This window comes from Varroa jacobsoni, unplaced genomic scaffold (genome assembly GCF_002532875.2).
Source record: "Varroa jacobsoni isolate VJ856 unplaced genomic scaffold, vjacob_1.0 scaffold_1428, whole genome shotgun sequence".
Classification (NCBI taxonomy): Eukaryota; Metazoa; Arthropoda; class Arachnida; order Mesostigmata; family Varroidae; genus Varroa; species Varroa jacobsoni.
In genome coordinates, this window is record NW_019214330.1 from 288021 (window position 1) to 299046 (window position 11026).

Consider the following 11026-nt stretch of genomic DNA (forward strand, 5'->3'; position numbering starts at 1 on the left):
AAAACTTAAGAAGCAACTAGGATTTTATTAGGCAAACGGGGAAATCGAAAAAACAGATACAAGGGCAAGGCTAAGGCCTTCGTTACGATCGAGTTCAAAAACTTTTTTAAAGCCTAAAATAAGCGATGACACGCGTACATTGAGTCTGACAGGCGTCGATTATTTCACAATGACAGCTGGAATATGGTTGGTCGAGGCATATGTAGTTGACACTGAGCAAAATAACAATACTTCTAATTCGTATTAATAATGTTTACAAATATGTCCTTACCATATAGCCTAATAATACTGCTCCCAGGATTTCGAATATTGACGCAAGGATACAAGCTTGTCGCAGAGTTAGTACCTGCAATTTACAACCGTTCATTATCCCATTAGAAGGGCACAAATATGCGGCACTAAATCCAGAACGGCAATAAAATTATGCGTGGAAAGAATTACATAGTGTTTTTTTCTTCTTATGTACAAGTGGAATCGTTTGTCAAATATTTCACTCTCTTTCGATCTTACATTTCGCCACCGTACAATGCCCAATACTTCAAACTGAACCTTTCACCATTCAACTAGAAATACGGTTAAGAGTTCCTACATACTCTTCTGATTAATGCTTATATGTTTCCGCGTTGTATTTACGATCAACTAATAAGCCGTTCAAGCTCACGTAAATTAAATCCTCATAATATTTTTCAGGTACTTCAGCCCCCCATAAAGCATCTGGTTCCCCAACGAACTCCTGCTAGAAATCAACGTATGGTTTCAAGGACTTTAAGTCAAGGGAAAGGGAACGATGTTTTACTTCGTAGACAACATAATCTCGTTTTATTATTTATTTAGAGAGCTTAGAATATACTGCATTGATGGTATGGAAAGGATGCAAGTTAAAATACTTCCATGTTCAATTTATTTTCAGCCACTGAATGACCCTTTTAATTGAAAAACAATTACAGAAAGTAACTCTCTCAGCGGCAGACCGCTCCGCTAATCCACACGACGTCGTTTTTGATCTACAGGTGATGGTAGCTCGAAAAAAAGTTTGCTCTACTTTAACCTAATTTTTACGTTCGATTGATTTTAACTAAATGAGATTTTGTAAATAGATACGTTTGAATGATTGTAAAACAGTGATGAATAATGGAATTATATCGAGCGACAGAGCCGCGGAACTGTATACGTACCTTGGCTCCTACAGAAGTTCCAAACGAATTGGCCACATCGTTCGCACCAACTCCGAAAGCAAGGACGAAGGCGACGATAAATCCGAGCACAACTATCCACATTACGTCCGACGGATCATCCAACATGACTGCAGCTATCTATTCCGGAGCCCACGACTCCGACCGGATTGTAATGAGATCGACGATGATACAATGACACGTCCCCTGGCGAAGACGATGTTCAGGTGCACTAATAACACTTACGTGCGCGTTCAGCGTACTTTGACAACAAATACTTAAGATGCTTCTTTTTAGGGTTTTGCGCCCAAGACTGGTCACTGCTCTGCTACTGAACTTCGCAAGACTAAAAATGTATTTCGAATTTTTACGTCCAGCAATTTGCCGTACCATACACCGCACTTCAACGACCCCACAGCGTCATATGCACAGGACTCCTTGCTTCTGGTTTTTGCTATATCAGAACGAGCAGCATAATTCCATCGATTTTGTTTTCATTGTCATCCACAGGGGAAGCAGCGGTCACTTCGCTTCTGGCATACCTTTGAGCAATGCGACATTAGTGGTATGGTTAACTTATCTGTGTAGTAGGAACGCCTTCCTTTAGGGGCTTGGGCACAAAAAGTACCTGATCGCAGCTTGATTCTTATCGGATACGTTGCTTCCTAACACTCCCTGTGATGCTGAGGTCCGTTGTAGGGCGGTTTTTTTACTGCAAGAGACGCAGCGATGTGATCTTGTTCTAGAGGTAATGGTTGCAAAGACTGTGTGCCTACACTAAGTGCTGCCCAAGACAAAGCAGACACTACGTATTACCAGTGACCAATGCGACTCGAGAGGTAGGTTGGTTCGGAGATTAGGTAGATGGCCCACGGAAAGCAGGACTATAAGCCGTAAATTTCACGCGGGATGCTGCGATCACCGTTACCAGCACTCCAAGAGAAAAGTTAGATGAGAGAGGGTGAGAAAAACCAACCAAATGACGGATGCGAACGACAATGTTTGCGCGGCTGACGGGGAGTAGCCATCCTGAAGGAGTTTCCTGGAGGAGGATGGCCACGAAGGAGATAGCGACGAGGCGAACCGCTAACACTAATACTGTCGCCGCATAACAAAAGGGTCACATGTTCCAGGTCCTACCAGGTGGGCCACAAGAGAATAGTCTCTATCACCGCAGATCCATGATCATCGGCAACCAGCAAGAGAAATCATGCAAAATGTTTCTCCCGTCCGGCGAACGTCGAAGATGCTGCAACTCTTGATAAATAGTGGAGGCGGGTTTAGCTACTAGCTACGCAGCTGCATGGTCGCGCTTGACCTTGCAAGCCTGTTCGATGCTGATAGTATGCTTGTCTTTGACCCTTTTTGTTTCGCTCCATCGATTTCCCACTGCTTCAATAACGAGCAATTTCCCACTGCGAAGAAGGTAAACTCAGGCGAATATAGAACGAGCAATCAAGAAAAAAGAGACAGACACGCACAGAAAATGAAGGGCAAGTAAAAATGGGACCAAAAAAGACAGTATGGATGTTTTATATGATGATGAATTTTGGGTTAACAATGGGCGCTGGCTACAATATACGCGCACGATGATGAAAGTACTGCGAATCGATACTTTTTAAAGGCTGACAGTAGATTGTGGATAAGCGAAATAATTTGTAAGGCGACCTATATGCCCAGTTAAGGACTCTCAAAAATATGGGTGAGTGTTAGCATGTGCACCTAAAGAATCTATAGGCTTTTTGTTTTTTTAGAAATGTGCTTAGTAAAGGACCGACTCATCGTAGACTTTTAGAAAAAAGATCATTTGAAACAGAAAGAAGACAGAAGAAATTATTATTATCTCTTTTGTTTCTTCTCGTTATTGTTTGTTTATCACCTGGATTAAATTTGTTAATATTATCTTAGTTTATTTTCTAAAGAGATCTAATATGAATCGACCGCATGTATCATAAATGCATTCGATCGATGTGTTTCATTGAAAGTGTAGCAAGAGTTTGGGAAAGTGCCAAATGTGAGCGCGAAACAATCTATTCTAGACGAAAACAAACTGTTCAACAGATATATATATATATATATATATATATATATATATACATATGTATATGCGTAAAAGACTTTTATTTATAAATAAAAAGTACATATGAAGGTATTTTCTTTTTTTTTTGTAATTGAAGAAATTTTTCAGTTTAACTTTCGTTGGTCAGCTGTTTGCATAAGATTAGATAAATGAGATACATTGTTATATCTTTTTTAGGCAGACATAGAATCCTTCGATAATTACATTGCCAAGTCGTGCTGCTTAAGCCATATAAGCTAACGGATATACAACGCACTCGAAAGTAAAAGTATTTATAACACAAAATTACTTCTAGAGTTCAATTGATGAATAGGTAACACTGTGTTAGTCTAGTGCTACGGAACCGGCAAGTGTTCTCGCGTGCCTTTTTATTGAGATATGTACTTAAAGGAAGATAAGGTCATTGAACATTCTTAGTAATCTACCATGGCTGCACAGGCCCCTCTGTCAATTAGCACTTCCTTAAGGCGCTCCTAAGATTATCATGGGGACAAATGAGTTGTTTGATATGTTTGAGCCTAAGGCGTAGGCCACTTTTGTTAGGATTTCGAGAATGAACACTAGAAGAATGGTGGTATCAATAGCTCCTAATAACCCTAACCGAACGCGTGTCTGGATCACCATGTAGTCACAACGATGATGGGCCTCTAAAAGAATTTGTGCTTAAATCGAGTGTTGTGCTAAAAGATTGTGTTCTATAACAAGAGCGTCACAAATAATTGGTTATCTACTAAATAACCAATGAAGTGTTCATTACGGAGAACTCTAGATATTCAAATACACGTATAGGTTCAAGTACGCACCTGTACAAAATAATCGTTTCTATATATTAACAAAGAAGTGTTTTAACTTATTCCCTAGGTAAAATTACACATATCTGCTACTGTTTGTTCTTAATATCACCAAGAAATTCTCTGTTCTCGGTGACGCCTTATTAAGCATTTTTCTGACTTATCATTTATGCTGTGGACAAAATGGAAGCGGTTCGTTGTCTCAGCAGATGCTTCCACCAGTTCTATGAAGGGGTTGTCGCTAGAGCATGATCAATGGGAGTTTATAATGAATTATTTTCGTTCCTTTTGTAATAGTGTTTTCCATCAACACCTTTAAGGCTAAACAATACGAAAGCATCCAACGACCTAATATAGAGCGTTACAAGAATCTCGCGTCTTATCATGAAGTATTCGAACGCGTCAAATTTAAAAAAATTGTTGCGAGACGTAATGTAAACAGGTATATTTGGTTGTAACAAGCGAATCTGGCGGACTTCGGAATCGAACAACAGAGGAAATTTTGCCAGAAAAATAATTTGGTTTTCTAAAAATTTGTGAGTGCCCGGTTGAGTTTAAGCCAGGATAAATAAGTTCAGAAAATACAACAAGCTTTGGTGTTTTTTTATTCCTCGGAGGTCACACAGCACTGCGAAAATTCATGCAGTATTAGCTAAAATACTAGCCAAGAAAACCTTAAGCGAAAGCGCGTACGTAAGCGATGCGAACGTTTCTGTAAGGAAGATTGAATTATTGAAAACCAATCGTCGACACCCGAAGAATTCGCAGCAGAATTTCACAAGGGCAGAGATTCGAGTCTAACGGCTCTGCTGGCCAAAACGGACATTGTACATATAAGCTCTTACAGAATTATAACCCAAGTACCGAAAATGTGGAAAGTACGCAAAAAATGGGTCCCCGAGAATGCAGCCTGCTATCTTGAATTCTTCACAAGAATGATGGCACCACAATCGAAAGCATGCAGTTTGGTTGCCCAGCGACCAGAGCAGACCTATCCCTATGCTGTAATTACTCCTTCAATTTGGCAAAGGAATATCTTACGTTTGCTCCAGCCCGCTTACTCTTCCGGTCTATGTGCACGTGATTATGGAATTTTTTCATATCCTAAGAAGGGCAACTGGTGAGCAAACATATTCTACTATTGGTTCACTTTGAGGAGCAATCGATAGAGAAATTGCATATAAGATTGCAAATGGCAGGTATATGTCTTTACGGAGGCTGCCTGAACGCTTGGAATATATGTATGTACATACTCTATTTATTTCTTATATATATATATATATATACGAGAGTACCCGTAACACACACAAAATCATCATTCTAGCCCAATTTATTCAATAGTTCTTCAGTTTCAAAGTCTGTCGAATTCGCTTGACAATGACACGGCCTACAATACTCATCCAAATGTCATATCTTACAATTTCTAGTAATGTCAGGATGTACACTCGTAGCAATGAATATTCCTCGTCGCTTATACCACCAGATAACCCGACAACTTAGCTGGTATCAGTTAGTAGAATTCGTCAAACGTTTTACTACAAAGCTGAATTTGTTTTTCTCCGGTGCACTTCTGTACGTTTTAATGTCAAAGATAGTACATTGTGGGACTCATTTTATGATCAAGAACAAAGCGCAGTGATTCAAAGTGCAGCCGCACAAGTGCAGCATGAGATGTACATGCCGCACATGTGCATGAACGAATCAGTTTTGTCTGTCGACAATTTTTCGATGCATGTGTAGGAACAAAAAAGATAATTCATTGTACCATTGATAAGATTCGCCGGCACGCTACAAAGGCTGCTTCGTGCACGATCGTACCAATAGGTGCCGGCACTTGTTCGAGACATGTTACTCGCCAGAGGGCGCGCTCAACACCGTCAGTAGTAAATACCGCTATCAGCCGTAGAATTCTACGAAAAATTATAATTTTGCTTAAATTTCAAAGCGATATTCGAAATAGTGATCGATTTTTGAGTAGTGGAGAAAAGGATTGTGCTGAAAAAATGTCTTTTTTAAATTACTAGCACAACTACGCTGCGTTGCAGGGATACGCAAAGCAAAGGCGCCTTTAAATTGTATGTCACAGATAGCCTATTAGAGAAATGAACATCCAATTAACGCCATCCTGAGAGTAAACGCATTGTTAGTCGCCAGGAGCTTGGAAAGGACAACGGAAGCATAAAATAGATCAAAGCGACGAGCTATTTCGTGTTCGACGGGTAGCAGCTACAGCAATCAGCCATTTATTCGTTACCGATAGAGACCTCTCTCTCTGTGTAGTTCAGTAAAATCAGCTTGGCAAGATCTAGGGGAATCCAAAGAATATTTTTAGCGAAAATTTTGTTCAGAATGAAAGTTCATATCGTTAAAGTAATACCATGACCTGCCGTAACACCAACAACGAGATTTTTGTTTACGTTTAATAAGACAGAGTTTAATATTACAGTTAAGTTTATAGATACCACGTTAGAGCGGAAGAAAGATATAATTTTTGCACGTTTATGGTTCGTTGTGTAGTAGTGATAAAACTGCGTGACTTTTCAAAAAGTTGAAACTCTTTTTGGAGTTCTTCAAAAAGAAAAAAACTCAAAAACAAGGATAGCTTCTGTTTTTTAAATAAATAGCTTTTTAATTTTTGGCAAGGAGTGCCTCACAGCGTAGGTCTGGAGCCTCTACGGCCCTATTCATAATAAAAAAACCGTGAGACGCGCCTCTTATAGATGTCGCCAGATTAAACGAGTGAACTTTATCGCTTTGCGCGGCCGATGTACATTACACTTTTGCTATTATTGCTATTTCAACAATAGTCAAGAGATATACCTCATGCTAACTGAACGAGTTGTTCGTATAAATACTCGTGGCAGAATATAAAAAATATCCTTATTATAACCTATTCTCTAAATTGTGACTCCGCGTTACAATCTATGCTACAAAGTTAGGTGATATCGATTCTCTTCAAACGAGTGGAAATTCACGATGAGCAAACTCTGCATGGATATCCTTAAGATGGAACTGTTACCAATTTGATATCAGCATAACGTAACAGCGAGTAATGAAATTCGCGTTGGGAATTTTCGGCTAGCCGAAATGCATGACTTGAACCGTCCACCGAAATCGTATATTAAAAAAATGTTTATTTTCTTGGTTCAAATCTGTATGCATATGGCGTAGGTTTATAAACTAAAGAATCAGACTACTGCGGGAAATTTACTTAATTGGTATATTCACTTTTTCCAAAGATGTAATGTGGTAGACTTTTAATGTTCAGTCAATGTATACCTACAATAGCCGTTCAAGCGATACGCATAGACACGGTGATAGGGACACACTCAATGCCTTAATATTTGCCGACATGATTAATTTGATAACATTGTTATGTATATATTCGTTGTTGATATACTTTAAACGAGCTATCAAGCAATTTGCACATTGATGAACAAAAAGAACAAGATTTACTACAAACTCATTTCGTGTTTCTATCTCGCTATGAGTGAGTAGAACTCCTTAACCAGTAGTCAACCTATGGCATACACAAGTACATATATATTGATTCAGCTCAAGGTCCAAAATAAGTGAGCCCTTCCTTGTTAGATCAACGGCTCGAGACGCCAGTTTATTTAATACGATTGTTACTCGAATAACGGTCTTAGGTTACTGACACTTGGGCTAAACTGTAAAAAACCTACATAAAAGACAATCATCCTAAGGAATCGAATTTTCACAATTACAGTTAGAAACAGCCAGTGCATTACCGTTCTTCACTCCATAGAAATCGCAATCGCAATTTTTCTTGTTTTATTGTTTATGCCGTCTTCCATAAAATTGGAATAGAGAAAACAATAGTGCCTGTTTTCTTGCACAATGGAGCACTTATAAAAATAATAATACGCATTTTATTCGACAGTGCTGCTTGTTAGTAGTTTAATTTAATTTAAATGTTAATGTTTACTTTGGAGAGACGCGCCAAAATTCAAAAGGCTGAACGTTGTATTTTAGAAATGAATACGTGAATGAAAGGTTTACAAACGAAATCACTGGTGTAAATAAATAGGTCTAACACCTCTTAATCCGAACCGCATTGCGAACGTAATATGCGTTTGTAACATGCCGTGCCCCGCGACAAGCTATTGGGGTGCTATTTAAATGCGTGTACTGTGTCATTGTTTAACATAGAGTGGCAGTAGGGTCGAGCTATCTATGTTTCTATGTTTCATTTTCGTCAAACTAACTCTGTAGTAAGAAAGCACTTGGACTACCTCGCTTCTTTAGACTGTATGTCTAGTACGCCCGGCATATTAGGTATTCTACGGCGACAAGGAAAAGCGCGTTCTCACCGTTTTATCTAAGAAGAATTAAATATCAGGAAGAAAATGTCGAGGAAACTGATCTAATAATATTCAGACTATAACACACGTTCTGGGATTATCAGAACCTGTGAATTTTGACGTACTTGTCGCCAGTGTTATTTCGCTCCGTCCTAGTATTGAGGGTGTCGGTAAGAACGGAAGTACGAAAAAACTGTGCACGGGTAAATCACTAATTATATTCAATAGTAATACACTTCTTAAAAGCAAAATACCGTCGTTGACCACGATTTAAGTAGAATGCGCGTATAGTGAATTTATTTAATGCCAAATTTCTCCCGTTAGCTTTATCGTTAATGGGCTGCAACGCCTAATCGCGATGCAGAAAGATAAGGGACTCAGGACGCTAAACAAGAGGCCAAGGTTCTTACAAGCGATTGCAAATCCTATAAAAGTTGCAAGCCTTTATTCGATGAGATAAGCATGGTAGAAAAGCGGTCGTGTTAGATATATTGTCGAGGCTAACCATTTAATTTTCAAACCCATAAAACTTATAGAGGGTCCTAGGCCAGCCCTCTACTAGCCTAAACAGGCGTCAGTTTAATTTGTGAGGTTTAGAAGCTACACAAATGCACTATTTGTTAGCACATTCATCGGACGTAAAGCGAAAAACAAATACATCGATGTAATAATGCATGTAAAACGTTCATATACACTTACTACATGAAAGCCGTGTCAGCTAAGAGGTTTGTTATATACTGATTATTAGGCTTGGGTAATTTATAGTATTGAATTGTGCAATTTCTTTATATAAATAAGAGAATTCGATTTGGCCTCGACTTACTTCTAAATAGCGTTCGGGCTTCAGCTTGTGTGTAATGTTTATGGATCAGATGTGCTATTTCAAGCTATTTTGGCTTAAAAAGAACCGGAGAACAAACTCGGGACTGATTTGCATCCACCTCGAACAGACTCTTAATGTACAACGCAAGCGAAGTGTTGTTTGTATTTTAGCTAACAATACGTGTCCATTTCGGTATTAATAGGGAAACACATCACCATATCATTGGCACTCGAACGATAGTTGCTACTTTCATGTATAATAAACCTATTGACAATTGACAAAAACCTAACCAAAACCCCATAATATTTTTCTTCAGCACTATCCTAGTAGACTCCTGCTGGAGCAATTTCAGTTAGTGCGATAGGTAAAGCAGCTAAGGAAAGGTCATAGGCTGCCAGATAGAGTAGGCAGTAGCGCCATGAACTTGGAACCAGAAGTTCTAATCCGGCTGGACACATGCAGATGAACGCGGTTTTGTCGTTGCAAATTTGTTAATAAAAATATACATTATAGAGAAACATCTTGTCGATTCAACTGAATTCTACACTTGGTTCATGCGTACTTACCTAAACAATTTTAGCGTTGAAATGTACAGTGACAGCTTAATTGTTCTCGACTCTCCGACTGGTTCTTTTTGGGCTTGGTCTTTTTTTTTTTAGGTTGGCTGCTGTCATCATCCAGTTATAGCTGCAGGCTTAGCAGCTGTTTCAGGCGGCGCCCATCAGTTGACTCAGTTATCGTTACCGGCTAACACTGCCTCACCTTACTAGCCCACCAAACGTTCAAGTAACAAACGAAAATGTCCCTTTTTCCCTTACCAAGGCTTTTTTACCTCATATACCATCTTCTTTCTTTAGAGAAGGCTGGTGCGAATAAATTGTCGTAGAAAGAAAAACAGTGAAATTTGCATTTGCTTTACTACATGGAGCTGCCTTCCTTCCGGGCGGGCGAGCTTTAGTTTCGTTTGCTGACTGGAACCTATCGTCCAGGTCGTGTTTCTCTAAGCGTCGAATCCCTCACGCTCGCGAAGTGGCTCCTTGCGATGGTCAGCTCATGTGGCATCGTTACCACTCAAGTCATCTTTCGATCTCCATCTTATAGAAGTAACACAGTTCGCAATGTTAACGTCTAGGCGCCATTGCTAGTAAAGCCAAGTAAGTAGTTGGAACTGTTCAGTTGAACTGCTCGTTTGCGATGGGTCATCGCAGCTGTTGAGTATGTCCTAGGTGTAGCTATCAACTCTGTTCAAGTTCATCGGCCACAAAGTAAAGCAAAGGTCGAGCGTTGGAAAAGACGTATATAAGACGGGCGCGACATCTGTTCTGCCGTTAACAAACGGAGCACACTATAAATGTGGACCTGCGCTCACAAGGCTGTTTATACGCACAACAAGGGGTTCTAGCGATTCATTTGTTTATCTGTGTTGTATCTCGCGTATTGGCTGTCAATTTCCCTTGTGATGCCGACCGAAAATTAAGCAAGGGAAGTAGCAAATAATGAGACATGAGATATGACTTCCGGCTTTCGCGTTCTGTATCACCTGAGAACGATTGCTGCTTGTCAAATACCTCTTTAGTTTAGACAGACTCAGTTGACGAGTAGGTAGTGATCACTTTTGAACGGATATTGGTTTTCTTATGTCAATTAGAGATACAGCCTTTTAAAAAGGGAACATTTTTTGAACGGCCGCATTTAAACGGCTGAGACTACAGTAGCCAAAAATATTCGTCATCCAGCGTTTTTCCCGTACGATCCCGTACGAATGTTCTGTAACTCACATGACCGGGAAAGTAACACAAAGTGATCGCAGGTACGGCGACTCTAGATGCTTTCCT

At 39.6% G+C, this 11026-nt stretch overlaps 1 protein-coding gene across 3 annotated transcripts in view; it reads right to left on the reverse strand.

The window, feature by feature from the left end:
- LOC111269977 (sodium-dependent phosphate transporter 1-A) overlaps nucleotides 1–10980 on the reverse strand; it is an 18359-nt gene extending 7379 nt beyond the window's left edge. Inside the window, exons 1-3 of one of the 3 annotated variants that reach the window (XM_022849938.2) lie at nucleotides 9758–10980; nucleotides 1176–2429; nucleotides 272–346 (exon numbers count right to left, since the gene is read on the reverse strand). In XM_022849938.2, the coding sequence (XP_022705673.1) occupies nucleotides 272–346; nucleotides 1176–1301 (201 nt within the window). In that variant the 5' untranslated portion in view covers nucleotides 1302–2429; nucleotides 9758–10980. Of the gene's footprint in view, nucleotides 1–271; nucleotides 347–1175; nucleotides 2804–9757 lie in introns of those variants that run through there. The other 2 variants (XM_022849936.2, XM_022849937.2) reach the window with 2 other exon arrangements.
- Nucleotides 10981–11026: the final 46 nt, after the last annotated feature.